The sequence below is a fragment of the Canis lupus genome, chromosome 11 (assembly GCF_003254725.2).
Source record: "Canis lupus dingo isolate Sandy chromosome 11, ASM325472v2, whole genome shotgun sequence".
Classification (NCBI taxonomy): domain Eukaryota; kingdom Metazoa; phylum Chordata; class Mammalia; order Carnivora; family Canidae; genus Canis; species Canis lupus.
In genome coordinates, this window is record NC_064253.1 from 32,723,162 (window position 1) to 32,745,442 (window position 22,281).

At 35.0% G+C, this 22,281-nt stretch overlaps 1 protein-coding gene across 1 annotated transcript; it reads left to right on the forward strand.

Annotated features, from left to right (window-relative positions):
* The first annotated feature begins 1,838 nt into the window (after nt 1-1,838).
* Nucleotides 1,839-20,427, forward strand: TYRP1 (tyrosinase related protein 1). The gene is made up of 7 exons (XM_035696908.2): nt 1,839-2,325; nt 3,431-3,753; nt 6,271-6,475; nt 11,041-11,208; nt 13,355-13,534; nt 18,053-18,199; nt 19,071-20,427. The coding sequence occupies exons 1-7, from the start codon at nt 1,941-1,943 to the stop codon at nt 19,274-19,276; spliced, it is 1,614 nt and encodes a 537-aa protein (XP_035552801.1). The 5' UTR covers nt 1,839-1,940; the 3' UTR covers nt 19,277-20,427.
* Nucleotides 20,428-22,281: the final 1,854 nt, after the last annotated feature.

A 22,281-nucleotide genomic window follows, 5' to 3' on the forward strand; every position in this document is an offset into this window, starting at 1 on the left:
GCGGTCCAGAAAGAAAAGATCAAAACATTATTTTATATTTATTCTTATATTTAATTAATAGTATGTGATTTGATACTGATGCCCTCACATTGTGCCTATTGTGTATCACACTGCATTCAGGGTATCCTGAGGTAACTGTAGGAATTATATAACAAGGAGGTGTAATGGGCAAAGCCTCACTATTTTTTTCTTTCAACATAATGTGACACACTGTGGTATACTTATATTTGCACACATGAATATATATGTGAATACATATGAATAGATTACCTAGTTTTTAAAATAAACACAGTGTTTTTGTAATAATTTTAGATATACAGAAAAATTACACAGATAATACACAGAGTTTCCATATATCCATCACTCAGTTCTCCTAATGTTACCATACGTGACTTCAGCTCCTTTGTCAAAACTGTGAAATCTTTAATGGTACATTACTATCACCTTTATTCAGGAGAGAAAAATGATAATCTACGTTGATCTAGTAAGAAGTCAGATTGAAAAATCAAAATAACCAAAAGGCTACCTAAATATACATTATTTTTCACAATTAAGTTTGCCCTGAGTGCATATGAAACCTTGAGACATTGTCTAATGCTTGAATGAAGCCTTTAAAATTACCACAACGTTTTTTAAATTTAAAATTAGTGCCATTGGCTTGAGGCTGCTTGCAAGGAAAGCAGGAAAGGAGCCGTTCAGTGGTCATCTCCTAAATAACAGAAGTAGCGGTGATCCTGTGATGCTCTGCAACAAAGATGGACACTACTGGAATGGAGGGAAAGGAGCTGGAGTATCCAACTGTCAACACCAATAGGCATCATGAAAGGCATTGCCATGTGATTTGGTGTAATTGTATCTGCTGACTTTTCTATTACAGTTATTCTCTATATTTTCTACTACAATTAATCTCTATTTCTACTACAACTACAATAAAAATGGCAGCATCTATTTTCAAGACCAAACACAATCAAAAGCTACCATCAGATACAAGTAGTAGTTTAGTTCTTGTGTCACGAAGAAAAGGTAAGTAATATTATTTCATCCTCTAAAAATACAAAATCAAAGGGGAAAAAACCTAAATCTCTACAATGAAAACAAATCTCTCTAGTTTCCCTGACTGGTATTCCAAATTAGTGCCTCTGACCTTTTCTTAAAACTTTAAGCATCACAAGAAAATCAGTGGGAAAGGGAATCATGTGCTAACCAAGTACTTAAAGGGCAGAAAAAACTCACTGGAGTGAAAGGGGATTAGTAAAGGGTGGGGGGAAGAGGACCAGCCCCTCCCAGTTGGGGTGGGCAGATTTGGGATTAGTTATCAAGCAGAAACCCACATGCAATTAACAGCTCTGACATCAGGGGAGAAGCAAATATAAAACACCCAGCTCTAAGAGGGGCTCATCAGAGAATCCCCTCCGGAGTGTAAGGTACTGGAGAGAAGCTCTATGGGGAATGGGTGGACTCCCGCCAAAACTCCATTAGGATGGGAGACTTTAAGTCACGGAAATTAACTTGCTGAAAGTCTGCTTCCAATTCTTCTTCCAGCTTCATAGTTAAATGTAATTAATGGCTGTGACCTGCTAATGAATGCTTTTGATAAAAAACATCTATGATGAGTTTTTTTTTTTAATAAATAGAAATTTAAAATGAAAACTAAATGCTAGGACAGGAGATTTAATTATGTAGGTATTATACATGTCAACTTTTTAAAGGTAAATTACTATTTTTATGATTTGCTGGAAATGTCATTTTACAGATACGAAAAGCATTTTGAAGGGGGTTGGGAAGGGCTCATGCCTGTTTATAACAGTACAGAAAGAAAGAAAACTCGCATAACTTCATTTTCTTTTCTCCTTTTCAGCCTGATTTTTATTTATGTGCTTCAGTCCTTATACAAAGGGCTGCAGAACAGAGATTTGTTCTTCACTCTTGCTTAAAGCAGAATGAAAGCTCATAAACTCCTCTCTCTGGGAAGCATCTTCTTGTTCCTGCTTTTTTTCCATCAGACCTGGGCTCAATTCCCAAGAGAGTGTGCCACTGTTGAGGCCTTGAGAAATGGTGTGTGTTGCCCAGACCTGTCCCCAGTGTCTGGGCCTGGGACTGACCCCTGTGGCTTCTCATCAGGGCGGGGGAGGTGTGAGGCAGTGATAGCAGACTCCAGACCCCACAGCCACCATTACCCCCATGATGGCAGAGATGATCGGGAGGTTTGGCCCACACGGTTCTTCAACAGGACCTGCCACTGCAATGGCAATTTCTCAGGACACAACTGTGGGACTTGCCGTCCAGGATGGAGAGGAGCTGCCTGTGATCAGAAGGTTCTCACAGGTAAGTAGGGTATGAATGTATACAGAGTTCCTCCTGAGACTCAATGCTCTTAATAGAAGCCTAAATCAGTGGAGCCTAAATCCGTGGAGCTGAAAGAACACCTGGAAATCCCATAACTCAGTTAAGGAACCTGAAACTTGGAGAGGCTAATAAGTTTATACAGTTTAAAGAGTCAAGGTTAAGGTTCAGATCTTCTGAGTGATGTGATTTTCTTCTAAAACACTTACTGAGCAACCATCCAATTCAAGGAATGGTGCTAGGTATTTATGACCAGACCTTTCTCAAGGTAGTTATGTTCATTGTCCTGAGGTTCAAAAAGGTCTAGTCCCTATAGCAGGGACCTGGAAAACCTGGAATTCACCACTGAGGTCAGTCTAGCTCTAACCCATGACTTCTTCCACTACCCTTGCTAACCCAAAAGGAAACTGCCCGCGGGGATGACCCAAGGTCAGCCATTTTACATGATGAGCCCCACCTGTGCCATACGAAATAGCAGTGAACAACAAAGCTCTAAGTAATAAATCTAGCAATATTTGTTTTTTTTTTTCCTATGTGCCAAACATTGGACCAAGGGTCTAGCAGACTTTTATTGAGTCTTTGTTATGAGGCTAGCTCTGATATAATTGCTTTTTATGCATGTACTCTTTATTTTTTTATTTTTTTTGTATGTACTCTTTAATCTTTATAGCTCCATAAAGCAGATACTGTTTTTATATATGCCTTACAGATAAAAAACTGAGACTTACAAAAACGTGTTCAGAGTCATAAAATAAGTCTCTGCTCTTAACCACTATGCTATGTTTTTGCAAAGCTTATGATTTTAAAAAGGTAGACAGTTTCCCAAATATACCAATGGTGAGCAGAAATAAACACTAGAACACAGAATCAGATTAAAGCAAGCTAACAGAAATCCTAGAGTACGGGGGCATGGGAGTGAATGGGAAGAAAGCAGTCTTAAAGATGGCATTTTAGTAAGGGGTGTTTTTAAAAGTATAAAATGATTAATGCATACATGTGAATTATCATTAGTGGGTAAATGGGACAAGGTATTAGTATTATGCTCACAAGACAGATGTTTTCATGTTTGAATTTTGTACCCTTGAAGTCAGGAGAAACCTCCTGGCCTTGAATACAGAAGAGAAGAACCACTTTGTCCAGGCCTTGGATATGGCAAAGCGCACAATTCACCCTCAGTTTGTCATTGCAACCAGGAGATCAGAAGAAATATTTGGGCCAGATGGCAACACACCACAGTTTGAGAACATTTCCATTTATAACTACTTTGTTTGGACACACTATTACTCAGTCAAAAAGACTTTCCTTGGGCCAGGACAGGAAAGCTTTGGTGAGGTGGATTTCTCTCATGAAGGACCAGCTTTTCTCACATGGCACAGATACCACCTACTGCAGTTGGAGAGAGACATGCAGGTATGTGTGAAACATTTCAATTTGCGGGTCCTTTTCAGACATGTGGCTTGTTTGTAAGTCATCTTAATTCACTGGGTTCGGAACAACCTGAATGAACATGTAATGGCAAAGCAATTTCATGTTATTAATCTGCCTTTGACATTCTGTGAGGTTTCTCCCTGTACTGATTTACTTACTCATTAATTAATCGTTATCTTTGTGAAGGGAAAAGAAAGTAGTATTGATGATGAGGGAGCCAGCTGAGACATTTGGAGGTGTGATTTAAAGTGTTGGACATAGTCTACAGTTCTGTGATTGAAAAAATGATCTTCGTAGAACTTGCAAATAAAGAGTCTCATTTGCTATGTCTTCCTTCTCAAAAGTAAACTAATACCCCCTCCTCCTGGTTTGGATGAGACAAGTGTGCATACACTTCTCAGTCTACCAACTCCCATATATATACCCCAGCATGACGGCTGATGATTCTAATATTACAAGGTTGAAATTATAGAAAAATATCCTTTCCATTTATATTGTCATATTTTCCTTGAAATCCACCTCAAAGCCTGTAGAAGAAACCAACTAAAAACATCTCATCAATCAGACAGCATCAATTTTTTTGGCATAAAGTGAACCTCACCCCAAACAAGTATTTCCTGCTTATTTTTAAGCAGAGAAGCTCAAACCACATTGTAACCTCATGTTAATACTGATACTTTCTTGTTTCTTTTACCAACTGCTTTTTCTTGAGAAAACTACTGGTATTTCCAAATGAAATTTTACATTATTAGATCTTAACTAGGAAATCCACAAATAGATTTCATTTTCTAGGTGAAATGTATTCCTTTCCTCAAATTAAAATCTAAAAATTAATCCAAAAACATCTGAGGGCATAAAAGGTATTTAGATTCATCTATTGACTCACAGTATGCTTGTGTTCAGCATTATCACAAGAAAATAAATGGTTAGAAGAGAGAGAATTAATACACTAAAATACAGAATAAAATATTGGTATGAAAGTAGTCCAAATATATGCAAGTTGAGAGTGATTAAATTAATTCATCTGATACTCTGAACTGCATATTTTATAGTTCTGATTACAAGTAAGACATTTAGTAGATTATAAGTAGATAAATCTGTCATTTGTAATCAACTCCAGATCTCCATGCCTTCAAGTCATTTTCCCATGGGCATGCCAAAATGAAAGGGCAGGTGGAAAGTATCTAAAAGCTTCGATTTTGCCTGTGTAAACTTCAACCTCTATGACTTACATTTTTAAAACCCAACAGCACAAGGGATCCAACAAATTACAGTTTAAATGTAATGCACAGTTGAAATGCCACATGAATATGTTCCAGCTCCCAAATGTCAGTTCTGAACCACAAACTGACTCTTAATGATCCCTTGGAAGCTGTCACTAATTTTTGTGAACCAGAACAATGGCTTCTAACAAGGACTCTAAACCCCTGGAGATCAATAACCAAGGATGCCTTGGAAAGCTTTTGGTCCTCTAAAATACCCTGAGGACAAGGAAATGCTTCCTAGAAAGGGTTGAAAGTAAAAAAAGCAGAAATGTACTAAATGCTTTGGAGGTGAGATAAAACAATGGCACTCTCTACATTTAAATCCCACACTCTAAACGTAACTCTCCAAAGACCTAAAGGAATGAGAACAAATACAATAAATGTGGTTTTAGGGAACTCAATAAAATGAGCATGTGATCTTGAGTCCAGTACTTTTAAAATTGTTGAGGTCAGCTCTGAAGGGAAAACTGGTCCCTGGTCTAAAGAACAGTATGCACAAAGAAAATATTTTGCTTCCACTTAATATTTCCTGACAGTATTAGGTTCAAGCAGAAATCCAAGTCTTAACAGTTTAGATTCTGAGGCAGGGGTCTTTAAGTAAAACACCTTCAGTGCCCAGGCAGATAAGGTAAGTGTGAGAGAGGCTGTGTAACCTATGAAAAGTCAAATCTGTATAACTGGTGCTTGGAAAAACTGTAATGCACCACTGAGGTTTGCCTCACTCTAATCCACAGGCTTCTTCCTCTATCCTTGCTAACCCACATAAAAACAAACAAAAAACCCTTTAAAAACCATAATCTAAAGACCTAAGGTCATTTAAATTAAATTTTGAAAGCCAGAAACCAAGCAAAAAGTGTTGCTCTACATAATATATTTAAAGGCTAGATGTGGCTCCAGACCCAGATGTAGTGATGCTTGAATTAAAGATGTGAAAACAAAAGGAGGTAAAATGTCAAGGAGTGGAAGTTATTATTAATATTTTTTGGCATAACCAAGAGAGATGTAATTACCTGCTTAAAGAAAAAGGAAGACTTTTTTTCCCTCCAAAGAAACCATTTTCAGAAACTTCTCTATAATGAGTTGAATTCCAGTCTCTCTAGTGCCTCAATGACTCCTTGTAGTATATTAGAAGCTTTGTTAAATAAGGCATTTAATTCCTCTGGCTCCTCAGACACCAAAGAGGGAGAATTTTAAACAAAAGCCGAGAATGCTAACAAGAATTTCTGTGATCTAGGAAATGTTGCAGGATCCTTCATTCTCCCTCCCCTACTGGAATTTTGCAACTGGGAAGAATGTCTGTGACATTTGCACTGATGACCTGATGGGATCAAGAAGCAACTTTGATTCCACTCTTATAAGCCTGAACTCTGTCTTTTCTCAATGGCGAGTGGTCTGCGAATCCTTGGAGGATTATGATACCCTGGGAACCCTTTGCAATAGTAAGTTCCAAATGACATCCAGGATTCAGAGTTCCCTATTAAATAAAGGATTAAATGTGCTGCCTGAAGGCCCTTCATTCTACTAAGGACTGCAGAATAAAATCTACTTTTGCTATAGAGAATCAATATACAGGTATATTCATTGAACACAGGAGCTATTCAAGGCATTCTCTAAGGTTCCAGGGAGAACAGAAAGTCTCTATACATTTTTTACACTGCTTTTCTTGAGCAATTTGGTCAGTGCACTGCTCACTCTTTTATTTTGGAAATGTATGATTATATAAAATTTATCTTCCTAGCACACTCAGCACTACTTAGTAGTCATGTGTCTTGTGTTGGAATTTCATAGAAAATTGTTTCCCTGGGAAATCTGAAATACACAGAAAGATTGAAAGTGCCCAAAGAGTAAAATTCTGGTCTAGAGGTTCAAAACCAGAAGGTGATATGAGGGACATCTTTAAGAAAAGGAAGACACTGAGGCGCCTGGGTGGTTCAGTAGGGTAAGCGCCTGACTCTTGATTTCAGCTCAGGTCATGATCTCAGGGCCATGGGATGGAGCTCCACATAGGGCTCCTTGCTCAGGGGGAGTCAGCTTGAGATTCTCTCTCTCTCTCTCTCTCTCTCTCTGCCCCCTCCCTCTACTCACACATTCTTTCTCTCTCACACAAATCTTTAAAAAAGAAAGAAAGAGGGCAGCGCCGGTGGCCCAGCGTTTTAGCGCCGCCTTCAGCCCAGGGCGTGATCCTGGAGCCCCGGGATCCAGTCCCACGTCGGGCTCCCTGCATGGAGCCTGCTTCTCCCTCTGCCTGTGTCTTTGTCTCTGTCTGTCTGTCCGTCTGTCTGTCTGTCTCTCTCTCTCTCTGTGCCTCTCATGGATAAATAAATAAAATATTTTTTAAAAAAAGAAAAAGAAAGAAGAAAGAAAAGAAAGAAAGAAAGAAAGAAAGAAAGAAAGAAAGAAAGAAGAAAGAAAGAAAGAAAGAAAGAAAAGAAAGAAAAGAAAAGAAAAGAAGAAAAGAAAAGAAAGAAGAAAAGAAAAGAGAAAAGAAAGATACTGCACATAAAAGGTCTGCCAGCTACTTCCACTTCTCTCAAAGCGAGCACATAAAGAGAATGCTTAACCAGCTGTCCTAGCTAGCATCCTTTCTCCAGTGATTTAAATGCCACTTCTGCCTCAGGTCAAGTTTCTGCAGCATGCAGATCTGTTCCTGAGTGTGCCATTCTCTTCTTTGGATCACATTACTAGTCTCTGTGGTACTCACACAAAGTCTTAATTATTAGAGTCTCCCTATCTCATCTTATTTTTCTTCAGGCATGCTTGGTTATTTTAAACTTGTCCTTCCATGCAAAAACTAGATTTATGGAAATTCATTTTATTTATCTTCATAGTACCTTTTACATATTTTTTAAGCTTAAAATATTAAATTAATTCCTTTATAAACTTAAAAAAGGATATTCTTGGGAAGCCCAGGTGGCTCAGAGGTTTAGTGATGACTTCAACCCAGGGCGTGATCCTGGAGACCCAGGATCAAGTCCCGCATCAGGCTCCCTGCATGGAGCCTGCTTCTCCCTCTGCTTGTCTCTGCCTCTCTCTCTCTCTCTCTCTCTCTCTCTCTCTCCCATAAATAAATAAAATCTTTTAAAAAAGGGATATTCTTTTTTTTTTTTAATTTTTATTTATTTATGATAGTCACAGAGAGAGAGAGAGGCAGAGACACAGGCAGAGGGAGAAGCAGGCTCCATGCACCGGGAGCCCGACGTGGGATTCGATCCCGGGTCTCCAGGATCGCGCCCTGGGCCAAAGGCAGGCGCCAAACCGCTGCGCCACCCAGGGATCCCTAAGAAAGGGATATTCTTAAAAAGAGAATATTCTAAATAGAAAAAAATCAGTAGATTTTTTTCACCATTAGATGATTTAGCTGTGTATAGAAATAAGGGAAGTGACAGTATATGAAATTTTTTCTGTAGAAGTTTAAAACTTAGAATACATTTTTTTATTTGTCTGGCATAATGAATGAGTGATCCCACCTTGAAATGAAATTGAGAATCAATATATCTTTAGATACCAAAACATTAACCTCTTTCTGAAGAGGCTATTGTATTTTGGCCTGGGAATTTTTTCCAGACATTTTTGTATCATACAGATGATTGGATACCAAACTATAGCACATTTAAAATGAGTAAATAAAATTATAGCTTAGGAGAGAAGCTTTTATCACAGTTTTTTTTGTCAATTAGTATAAGTCTCATAACAGGATACGTAGTTTCATGAAAAATTGAAGATTATGTATTTTAAGTGAGACAAATTTGAAGATTACTCCTTACCTTAGTTCAAGATACCAAGCATTTTATTTATTAGGCTTGTGAAAGATAAAAGGAAACTAATAGTTTATTCAACACATACTATGTATCTGATATGGTGCCAAATGCTTTAATACGTTATCTTATTTAATTCTCCTAGGGATTCTTTCTTTTCTGTATTGTTATTCTTGGATGAAATGATCCATTCCTGTGGTTTTGTTGATCATCTTTTATGGGACGGCTATGCATGTGCATTTTTAGAGCAAATCTTCCTTGCATCTTTCATGCCTGTGATTTCATGTGCTTGTTGCATGATTTCTCTCCAATGTTCCATTAATGCGCCAAACCTGGTACTTCGAAAGAGTGATTTATTGACTCCTAAGCCTCTTCCAGCCAGTAAAACATCATCTTTGATTCATCACATGAAAAATATTGTTCTTTCTACACAGTATTACCATCTATTTTCTCCTTCAGACACTCAGAACTTTTCATTCCTTACTGCACAAAAACTCCATAGGACTCCAAACCATATGATGTTTTTAGTGCATTGGCTGGCAGAGGTTGTCCATGTGCAAACAAATCTAAATGGCCCTGGGTTAAATTAAACTGATTTAAACTAGTTTCTTTACTATTGGAATTCTCCACTATGAAACTATACAAGGGCAAATTAGAATGTAGTGTTTTAAAAATTCTTGCAATCTATAATTTTTACTGGAATTTATTGAGAGCTCCCAAATAATAATCTCTAACTCATAAGCTTGAATTGATAGTTTTAGACAGTGGTCTCTGAAAGTCTTAATAATAATGTATAACCTACAAAAGTTCATCTACTTTCCAATCTCAATACTGGCATGTTTTTATTTTTATATTATGTAAATAAATTTACTATGCTAATTCATCAGGTACTAATCATTATGTTCATTATAAACATTACAATATAGGAAGCTTTATGAGTGAGGTAAAATGAATGCAAGTTGAGATTGTAATGTCACCTCTCCCAACCCAGTGGATTATTCTGCATCTACTGGTACTCTTAGAACACACACATACTTCTCTGGAGACCACTGGAACAGACAAATGCAAAATGCTCCTAACCAATCTCCTCTCCTCCCACCTACATTAGACTTCTCTTCATTTACTATTGAATTAAATATAACTTTCTCATACTGCTCTTTATTTCTGCACAATATGGTGAATATTCAATGTTCCCACCTTACATTGCCCTGTACTCCAGGCAACCTAGTTCCCAAATAGGCCCTTTAGAGCAAATGTGATCTTTCCATACATCAACAGGCTCCAAACTACAATTTAGCATCTATTGTATGCCAGGCACTGTGCCAAGATTAAGGGATGTACTGTTGAGCCAGAACAGAGTTCTTGTTCTGATGGAGCTTATTTTATAGATAGGAGAAAGCTTATCATCTCTTATTATTACCTCTGCCTAAAATGTTTGACTTGTAACATTTCTCCTATTTCACCTGAAAATTCTCCTCAGTCCTTCAGGGCTCTTTGCAAATCTCCTTTCCTTAATGACACCCTTCTGGAGTCATCCAACTGGAAGGGATTGATAATATCTCTCAATCTATCTCTGTCTCTCTGTCTCTGTCTCCCTCTCTCCCTTCCTGTCTGTCTCTTCCCCTCTCTTTCTTTCCATCCCTCCCTCCGAGGCTTCCTTAAGATATCTATCCTATTACTTCTAATATTACAGCTTTGTTTGCCTGCTTGTTTTACTGCCTTTTAAAAAATTTAATTATTTCTTACATTAATTGCTGAAAAATATGGATCAATTGAAATGTAGACCACCTACCAAAGAGATCTTAGATTGTTTTTCTGCATTTCTCTGAAGACTTGAAACAAACAGCATTTGAGTACAAAATTTCACATATATGTGAAATATAGATTTCTGTGTGGAATTTAGGTTTACGAGGTTATTTTGGTGAAATTCAATTTTCCAAGGAATTTTGATGTTAATATAGTCTCATTACAGAAATATACATTGATTAAATAAATACCAGGACCTCTATCTGTTACTGTGATCATTTTTTTCTTCCAATGATTTTACAAATCACACATCTAACTTTGCTCCCAGAAATGGGAGCAGAAATTTTCTCACTGTAATGCCCCTAAGTATGCATTTTTATACATTTTGTCTTCTACCAAGGAAAACCTGTATTTCAATGTTCTTGCTATGTGTAAAAATTAAAGGGCAAAGATCTGATCTCTAAGTATCCTATAAATATTTACATATCCCATCCTTTTCCCAGGTACTGAGGGTGGGCCAATTAGGAGAAATCCAGCTGGAAATGTGGCTAGACCAATGGTGCAACGTCTTCCTGAACCACAGGATGTCGCTCAGTGCTTGGAAGTTGGTTTATTTGACACACCTCCTTTTTACTCCAATTCTACTAACAGTTTCCGAAACACAGTGGAAGGTAAGTAAAAGAAATCAGTGCTTTGAATTCACAGTTAACTGAACTATTCACATTCAGATCTCTTTGAAAAATCTTTGAAAAACCATATAGATCCTGTGAATTTACATGAATGCTGCCTCCAGTTATGATGTAGTCACAATTCTCTGCTCAAGAAAGAACTTCTTAAAGAAAAGTGTCAGACCGTGAAACTCTTTTTAATTATCATAGAGGAGAAGTGCTTAGAAATTATTCTTCAATCTCTTAAATACCTAAAAAGTATTTGAACTCAAATCTGTTTGGCTGATCAGTATGTATATAGCTATAGCAAATTCTAGTAGAGTCAAATAATATTCAAGTATTTGACAGTTTATAAAAAATCTTTCTTAAAAAATAACAAAAAATTCTAAACATTTAGTTGACAGCCAATAAAGCCTGGTTGGGGCATATATTTCACTTAAGTTTGTATTGTCCTGTAACTTTTTTAAAAGGTCTATTAAAATTCAAATTAGCATGTAATGATATTTAATTTGATTTCCTTATTTAATTCATAGTATTTTAAAGCTGAGGAAACTAAAGACCAAAGAGCTAAAATGAAGATCCCAAGAAACTCAGGAATAGAGCACAATTACAAATCCAAATTTTCTATGTCTGGTCTCTTTATACTATAAACTTTGATATCTCTAAATCATTATTGATATGTATTTAAGGTTTTAAAACAACAGAATCACATTTAATGTATTATAAACCTTTTATTGTTAAAATTCACATTAAATATAGCGTTAAACATATCAGATTCCTCCCCCAGAAAAAGAATGGGAATTGATCTCTCTGTCTCCATGATCTGAGATACTCTATATGTAAATCTAATCATTATTTTCAATTCTCTCCCCTTTTGTCATCAAAACTGTATACCATTCTCTTCTATCTTTATGTTAATTCTAATAACTAAATATGAATGTACTGATTTGGAGATTATTCAATAAATAATCACTATGTTTTGACTAAACAGGTATATATAAACTAAGGCCACAAGCACTAATTTCTAAAAGAATGTGCAAATTGCATCTTATTGAAACCCAATCAAAAGACAAGTTATACTGATTTCCTGACAGAATGTATGAAAGAACCAGTGCCTACCAGCATGCTATGTACATTGCAAGCAACCTTTAAACAGGTTATAAATAAAAAATAATAATGGAATAAATGTATGAAACATGACTAAATCAATGAGTAAGCATAATTATACAAATGGGTTAATATATTTTAAATTCTAATTTTATTTTATAATATGTAAACTTTCCCTGCTCTCCCACCTCTGATTCTTAAATCCAAACAGGAACACTTATCACTCCATCCCACATCATAGACCCTCTATTTTTTGCGATCTATCCTCCCCTTCTGCCCAATGTATATACATGATATATATACTATGAAAATGTGTATGGAAAATATATAATATGGAGAATATATAACATGAGAAATGCATAGAATACATGTAATATGGGAAATGCACATATTGGGTGGGAATATCATATATGTATCATATAGAATATGGGAAATACATTATATAGAGAGAATATAGCTAATTATCAAAAGTTATATAAGTGGTTCGACAAAAAGTTTTTCCAGATATTTAAAACTAGTACCGAGATGATAATAATGCTCTGAGAAATTGTGACGTTTCCACAAAAATAAGGTAACTTTCCAAAAGTAAACATGCTGACAGTCAAAAGGAATAAGGTAGAAAACTGAAGCCATATCTGGCAATTTAATTTCAGGACAATCAGAGAGATGTTCTCCCAATTGCGTCAGCAGTTTATAGTAGAAGCTCAAGATTTCCATTGTCTTTATTTCCACTAAACCAATGCTTGCCTTGTCAAAATAGAGTGTTCTATGTATTTTGACTGGTATCCTTTGCAGGTCATTATTTTTAACCTAGAGGCTACATTTAGAATGTCATGCCACTAGCTTAAAGCTAACCTAGCTCTGGTTATAGCAAGAAATGTCACCAACCATAGGTACAAAGAAGCAATGCTATTATACTAAGGTAAAAATTGGCCTGACAAGCTTAGGAAAAATTGTTTCCCAATGTAATCACTGCTGCTGATTTGAGAAGCAAGATATTGGTGATGATTTTTACTATTCTCACCCCTATTTTTATATCTAGGTTACAGTGATCCCACAGGAAAGTATGACCCTGCTATTCGAAGCCTTCACAATTTGGCTCATCTATTTCTGAATGGAACAGGGGGACAAACCCATTTATCCCCAAATGATCCTATTTTTGTTCTCCTACATACTTTCACTGATGCAGTTTTTGATGAATGGCTGAGGAGATATAAGGCTGGTGAGACGTTTTCATATTCTTTTTTGCAGGCTCAGCAAGGAGACTGTTTAGGTGGTATAGTGCTTACTACAGAGTAAGCACTTGACACATCTACACTACACTACAAAATAAGGATAAAAGAGCTATGATATCTAGCTGTTTCCAAATATCCCAAACTACTTTGAAAATGCAGACAAAACATCTCTTACAATGGTTGTCAGATGCTATTTATTAGCATTCACCTGGACGAGGCACATAATCCCTTTTTATTTTTAGTATGAAAAGATAATTATCATGCTTCCCAATTTTTTCTTCCCTGTATCTTCTAATGAACATCTGCACTACTTTTTTTTTTTTGGAACATTTTCATTGTGAGTAAGAAAATCTTACTGAGCTCTTCTTTGATACTTAAAAGACAAAAAATTATACTCACAATCCAGTCCTGATTTCTATTACTTCTGGCCTCTTACAAATGGAAATTTTGTTCAATTTGATTAGTTAATGGTTTTTTTTAATCACAGCATAGAAAATCTTTCAATTTCATTTAATGCATTTTTAAAATATCATTTAAAAGGCCACTTTCTCTTCACTTCTACTCAGCTAAGAGGCTCACATTACTTTTCAAACAATGAAAGTGCTTCTATTGGTTAAACATCATGCATTTTCATGTTTCAAAACTATTCTAAATTTTGGCTTCTGCGCCTTTACTTCATCATACACATAAATATAATGTTGGGGATTAATTATCTATAGATTTGCCTATCCAATTCAGTTAGTCTCTTATTTCTTTAAGTGTGTGTGTGTTTGTGTATGTGTATGTACAGTAGAAGCCTCTAATTTAACCTGATTAGGACTATTAACTAATGTGTTGGTCAAAATCATATGTTCCATCAGAAAATCAGTGAAGAAACAAATAACTTACATATAAATATTCACTCATCAATCTGCTATGAATTCACTGATTGGAGTGCCACGTTTTTTCATATGTATTTAGATACATAGCTACAACCATAATGAATTATCTACAAGTTACAATGTCTATTTTTTCAAAGTGAAACTAGAAATTAACCACCCTTGAGATGCCATGAGTGCAGTATTATTTTGGATTTTCATAATGCCCACCTTATCTTTACAACCATATTGCTCACTCTTAATTCTTTCCCAATATCTTAGGCATTCATCTTCAACAAATCTTTCCTAAGCATTCATATGTTTAATATAAAACAACATCCCTCTCTTTTCACAATCACAATTATCATTTTACATATATTTAGCTATACTGCTTTTATGACACTAACAAGCCTACTGGAGTTAATAGGTTTAGGAATGAACAAAAACTTTCGTTGGACATACACTTCTGGGAACCAGACAATATACAGGCCATAGTTATTCAGCCATTCACAATGCCATTGCTGTTAGTAAGTTTTTCTTATTTAAGACTTATTTAAGAGAGGAAGTCGAGAATCTTGGTTTCTCTCACAAACCTCTTAAGGGGAGCTTTCTTTCAACCATGAAAATATATCTTGATTGAAAAGATCATTATTTCACATTCATAACAATTTGTTAAAGGTCATTGATGAACCAGATAAACACCTTTGCTTCTTATTTTCTACCTGCTCCCTTTGATTGTGCTATAAATAGCATATGGTCTCTCAATTATTTGCCTAGTAGTGAAGGGGAAGTTACCATAAGCAAAAAATACGGAACCTGAAACATATTTCTGACAAATATGGCCATAAAATTATAGGACAAGCCAATGTTAACACCTACAAATTCATGAACACTAAACACTGACAATTAGCCTCCTGCTTAAACATTCCATGTACCTCCAAATGTCCCTTGAAAAACAATCAGATAGAACAACTATGTTAGAGCGAAAATAAAAAGATTGGAAAAATTTCTAAGACTCTCCATATGGCAGAAGTCTTTGTTGAAAATAAGTCTGAGTGGAGGATGGAATTATTTTTTCAAAATGTATTAAACGGTTTTTATAAATAGTGAGAACTCTTCAAAAATCCTAATATTATAAGATTACTAAGGTCAGATTGGAATAAGAATTATATTTTACAGCTGAAGAGAAATTATAGTCATCCACAGGACAATGTCTGTTAAAGAATCCTCTCATTAGACATGCGGTAGTATAATATAGAGCATCCAAATTTTATTTAATATGTTAATTTTTATTCACTAACATTTTGTATCCATGTGCACACTTAGTTCGATTCTTTTTTTAATGAAAATCATGTGAATTAAGTTTTAAATATAGTACTCCAGAAGTTCAGTGAGTTTTTCAGAAGAAGCAGCTTATACATTTTCCAGACCAATCACTACTATTATGCCTTTTGAAAAATGAAGTAATTACACACACACTCAAATCCTTTCACAATTATTATCTGATTCCATATCCTGACTATCGTGAATAATGCTGCAGTGAACATGGGTGCAGATATCTCTTTGAGATACTAATTTTATATCTTTTAGATAAACCCCCAGAAGTGGCATTGCTGGATCATATGGTAGTTCTATTTTTAATTTCTTGAGGAACTTCCATTCTGTTTCCACAGGAGCTGCGCCAATTCCCACCAACAGTGCACAATGGCTCCCATCTCTCCATACTCTTGCCATCACTTGTTATCTCTTCTCTTATTGATAATCGCCATCATAAAACGTGTGATCTATCATTATGGTTCTAATCTGCATTTTCTAATGATTAGTGATATTCAATAGTTTTCCCATACCTCTTGACCATTTGGAAATCATCATGTCATACATCTTAAATACATACAATTTTTTTTTTTTTGTCAATTGTACGTCAGTAAAGCTGGAAAAAATAAGTATTTGAGCACCTACAATTCCCTACATAGTCTTTTAGGTACCAGAAATACAGTAGCATATAAAATACACAAAAATATTTTCCCTCCTGGGACTCACCTAGTTGTCAGTAGAAATGACAGTAAAAATATGTAAATAAATATATAATCTGTTGGGGGAAAGTCTGTAGAAATAGAAAATCAGGAAAGGCTTTATGGAGTACTATGTAAATACATGGAAGAAGATCATCCCTCGATGAACAAAGGAGCCCACAGTGGCCGGTGCATAGTGGAGAGAAAATGGTGGAAAATAAGGTCAGAGGGACAACAGGGGGAGATCCTGAGGGATGCTGGATGAACCTGTGAGAGGGGGAGTCGCTACAGGGTCTTGTATAGGCAAATTTTATGACAATCTCACTGTTATTGTGTGTTATTTTTATGATTATTCCTCCATTCATTTTAATGGGTATAACTATCACACAGCTGATGCTGAATTGGGTTGAGGTTGATCAAGTCAGGATTTCATAAAAAGGTGAAATGGAAAGTCAGAGTTATCTAAATCATTAACTTAAATATCTAACTTTAGTAAATACTTAACAATAAAACACAAAATTGTGAGTCCCTTGAAGACAGGCATTTTGTCTATTTTGTTTAGTGCCATCACCTCCGTGCCTAGACCAGTGTCTGGCATTGGTAAGAGCTCAGCAGATTTAAATAGATAAATATTTAATTAGCATTAATGCACAGTAAATTAAAAGTTACAAAAAAGTAAACGCTATATGCCATTTCTATGATCAATTGTTTTTCAAGGTAGGTGCTAGAATATTCTTCTGTGCTTTCCAGGATCACAGTGACTCTTCAAGTAATATATTATTTGCAAACAGAAAATCTAATTTCTCATATATCCCACTCTTCTAAATATATTCCCACTCATGTCCTGCCCAAGTCCCCTTCCAACTCTGGTTTTGAGATATCCCATCTGGTTTAGTTGTATCAATGTAAATTAGAACAACAACAAAAAAGAACAATCTTTTGCCACAAGGAACATACCACTCCTTTTATCCCTGCTGGCAGAAACTCACTAATAATATAAATGCCTGTAACTTGTATTTAAGTAGAAAGAGGAGAGGTGGCAGGAAGTAAATAATATTCCAGGACGTTGATTTAAAATTTTAAGTGTTTTTTTCTAATAGAGTAAAATCTGGGACTAAGTTAATATTTTTATCTCTGAAGATAAAAGAGAAAAGTGAAGAATACTATACAAATATGTTCATATTCAAGGACAAACTTCCACAGGACATATTCAAGGACAAACTTCCACAGGACCTCTCATATTTAAATTTTAAATGAAGCTACAACAAACTGCAGGTCCATCTTTTTTTAGCTTTGAAAAATAAGTTTAATTAATTTTTTCAAATAAGTTTCTGTAATTTAAAAATAGAACAATTAATGATCACCATAGATGATAAAATACTAAAACTTCCCTGCTTTCAAACTTTCTTGATCTATTGGATGTTATGTTAGTGCTGTATTCAAAGCATTTGAACTTTGTTTAATGCAATTCCCTGTTCTTCAGTAGTGAAACTATTTTTATGTCTTTATTCAGTTTAAAATATAAAAGAACATTTTTATGTTATCCTAGAATATTTCGGATCACCTTCAGAACATAATAATCTATTAATACTAACTTTATCATGTCTATTAACAAGATGTCTTTGCCATATTTTAGATGTATCCACATTTCCATTGGAAAATGCCCCTATTGGGCATAATAGACAATACAATATGGTACCATTCTGGCCTCCAGTTACCAATGTAGAAATGTTTGTTACCGCTCCAGACAATCTGGGATATACTTACGAAGTTCAATGGCCAAGTGAGTATTGAAAATGTACCTTTACTGTGGAAATTTCCAAAAACAAATTTATTGACTTTTAAGGTAATCACAATATTCTACAGCCTATATTTTCTACTTATATTTAAAAGGTTTTATTTGGATTTTTATTTTGGGATAAAGAGATTGAATTTAACATTTGTTCAGAGCCCACTCTGACCTGGAGTTAAGTTGATTTTATAGCGCACTATCATTTAATCCCTGCAACCCTGTGAAGTAAGTATTGTAATCTTCATTTTACAAATAAGGAAGAAGGGCCAGCCATGATTACCTTAGATAGGGTAATTGTCGAAGATCACATTTCTAGTAGGCAGAGAGGATGAATTTTGAGCTTATGCCCATGTAATATGCCCCAATTTTTCTACTATATAATGGTGCCTCCTTATCTTTATTCTGAAAAAAAAATGGAGTGAGATACTCTGTATTACTTTTTCTTAGATTTTGAAATTGAAAATTTCTTGCTTCATTTCCAATCTCTTCTCAACAAAGGCAGTAAGTTGTAGTGGAAGAGCACAGTACATGGATTTTGAAAGACTTGGTCTTCGAAACCAACTCTAGTGCCTACTAACCAAGTGACCTCAAATGACTCACTCTACAGCATCATTTTCTCAACCTTTAAAATGGAATTAATAATAACTATCCCAATAGGGTCCACTTATAATGAGAAATTAGAAAGTGCCTTTAAGATGACAGGCTATCATCAGCAATGCTGGCCAATAAAAATTACATATGAAGAATTTGGTAAAATGCCTAAATTCAAGATATCTGATTTTGGGTGGCAACTATTTTACTGTTTTTTTTTGTTGTTGTTGTTGTTGTTGTTGTTGTTGTTCTCCTTTTATTCCTCCAATAGGTCGGAATCTTAGTATTCCTGAGATTGTTACCATAGCGGTAGTTGCTGCTTTAGTACTGGTTGCAGTCATTTTTGCGGGTGCTTCTTGCCTGATTCGTGCCAGAAGCAACATGGATGAAGCGAATCAACCTCTTCTCACTGATCAGTATCAACACTATGCTGACGACTATGAAAAAATGCAGAATCCTAATCAATCTATGGTCTAATAACAAATGACCAATTCTCTTATGCATTAGTATCATAAAACCACCTGGTTGAAAAATAATAGATTAAATTTCTTACTGTATTTTCTTTCCTTCCATTACTTTCTTCCTGATGCATGCACATATTAGAATTAAAACTCTAAATATTATTTTCTATAGCTAGGGAGAGTCACAATTGTTAATTGGTTCTATTTTTCAACTCTATTTAAAATGGTAGGTTGTACATTAATTAGAATTTAAATAAAAACTTGAAACATTAAAAAATAAAATAAAATGGTAGGTTGTAGGCACACATCCTAACCCTGATCTGTAACTCTGACCCTAAATCCTAACCCTCTGGAGAGGTCCCTGAACTGCAAAATACCGGGCACATGCCCTAACTCCAACCCTGAATCTAAGAAAGTAGCTTCCTGAACACATGGTAAGAAAAGCTGAGAAGCAGCTTAGTTATCTTAGAGAAGACCCCAAATATTTAAAAATTGGCAGTTTTTCTGAAAATGGTCATGAAGGTAGAGATTTTTTTAAAAAATGGTAGTTTGCACTAACTCCATGGTATTTAAGCAGAGAGTGTGAAGATTTTTGGCATGTTTTAAAGGTCAACTATATGACAATGTAAATAAACTGTTGTGCTTTGTTTATGTATAAATAAAAAATCATGATAGTAAATCTCTGATTGAAATACATGAGTAGGAATTTCTACAATGTTAAAATGTGAATATATTTCTGTTCATTGACACTGAACAATAGATACATAGGAAGCCACATTTATTAGTTAAAATCAATGATGTGTAGCTATAAATGGGATCCCAATTGACTTTTTCAAACTAGAATTTCCCTTTGAGCATCAGCATATGTTTCAGTCTAAGGTTCAAAGTCGTGACAAAATCATGATCTTTATCACATTTTGGAGTGGTGAAAACTTCACTTTGTCTAAAAGACAGTTGATACTGCTTCTGTTAGCCACTATGTTCTACCTCTTAATTCACTGAAAAAGGAACTACACATTAACTTACACATTTCACCTCCCAGTTAGTTCCTCTTCCAATATCTTAGAGGTTCACAAGTAAGCCACAATGGTGGAGAACACACAATACGGTGCTCTACAATTACCATTCAATTCATTGTGTATTCCAAATAGCATTCTCTTATCACTTACCAGCCTTTTGTATGTTTTCAAATAAAATATTAAAAATATTATTTCGTCAGTCTCCTTTTTCTATGCAATTGTGCAAGACTATCATTAATTTTTCTTCTTCCTTTCTCCTAAATAACTGTTTTTACTATTTTTGATCTTGGGCTACCTGAAACAATATTCCCAGTAAAGAAGTTTAAAGGCTGATCACTGTGAACAAACATTTTCAGTAAAACCATAGTACTCATAACACTATAGAAAATGGGGAGTCTGATATTCCCAATTCAAAAAATAGAACCAAGATTAAAGTCATGTGCACGCAATTGGTTAGTGGGTTTCCCTATATTAAGCAATCTTAAGGCTGCTTAAAAAAAGATAAACAGACAAAATGTGTTAGTGAAAGAGATTGCATATAATAGTCTCTTTTTAATTTTCAAATAGCATTGCTGTGATTTTTTGAATACAATTTGATTTATTGAAATATTATATGCTCATAGCTTTTCAAATAAATTAGTGTATAATGTAAGATTTCTTTTTATATAAACATCAATAAAACTAAGCTCACCACATCATATTTTTAGAGATTTATTAAGTACTCATTTGATAAACATTTATTAGGCACATCCTAGATTTCAGACAGAGTTCAATGGGTTTAGGGAGAGGAAAGTAAAGAATATAAAATTGAGACGGTCATGTTTGACGTGGGCTTCAAGGAAAGCTAATAGGTTTACCAAATACAAGAGTAGAACAGTACTCCATGCTGAAGTGACAGCAGAAGCAAAGTGACAGAAGTTTGGACGAGCATGGAACATTCAAAAATATAAAGTAGGTCAGTGTGGTTAGAGTATAGTTTTCATGGAGAGGAACAGAAAGATAACTCAGGAATAAAATCAGATTGTCCTATACACAATCTTAAGAAATTTGGAATTCATTAGACAGGCAAGAGGGAACCTGGAAGAGTCACAAATAAAGTATATTTCACAACGATAATGATGGTGGTGATATTTGTAAACAATTTTTATTAAGAATAATTAGGGAAGGTTACAGTAGAAGCAAAGAGACTAGTTAATATTAAATAGTTCCTGGGAAAGAGGAGGAAGGCCTGCCATACAACATAAACATTAATTCTAAAAAAAAATAAAAATAAAAAACCTAATTGTAAGAGAGAGCTGCACCCATTATATTGTAAATGTAGCTTTGATCATTTCTCACTAAATAAGTTGCTTTATTTTTCTTTCATTCAAGGACTTCTATTTATTTTACAGCACTGTATGATCTTATGAGTTGTTTTCATCAGGTGACCATTACTCTTCCTGCAATATGTCACATATTCTAAATAATCTCCTAAATAATCCTTAAGTTTTATTTTAAAACATAGTCAGTGAAGTTATTATGCAGTCACTGGAAAACACATTCTATACCACTTAAACAAATTTTGCTCTATTGCATTAGCACCCGTTATATGACAGTGCCACCAACTGAGCTAAGCATTATAGTCTAAACAGAGTGAGTAAGAATGCCTGATTGGACCTTCGTATATAATAAAAAATGAATAGCTATTACTTTAGTGCCCCTCTGAAGCTGTATACTGTCTTCATTCCTAGAAGCAGATTACAGAAACAGTGCTCACTTACGGCTCTATGTAATCTTTTAAATTGGATGCAGGGAGAAAGATTTTGACCATTAAAATATCTGTTCCAAGATGTGGTTCTAAGACCTTTGTTCCGAGCTCAGCACATGAGTATACAAATGTTATGCATTTTGTCCTTTGCCTAGCCAAAATTTTTATTAACCAACCAACCAATAGAACATCATGTTGGTCAGAGAGAGATAATATGAAATAGAAAAAGAACAAAAAAAGTAAAATATATTAACA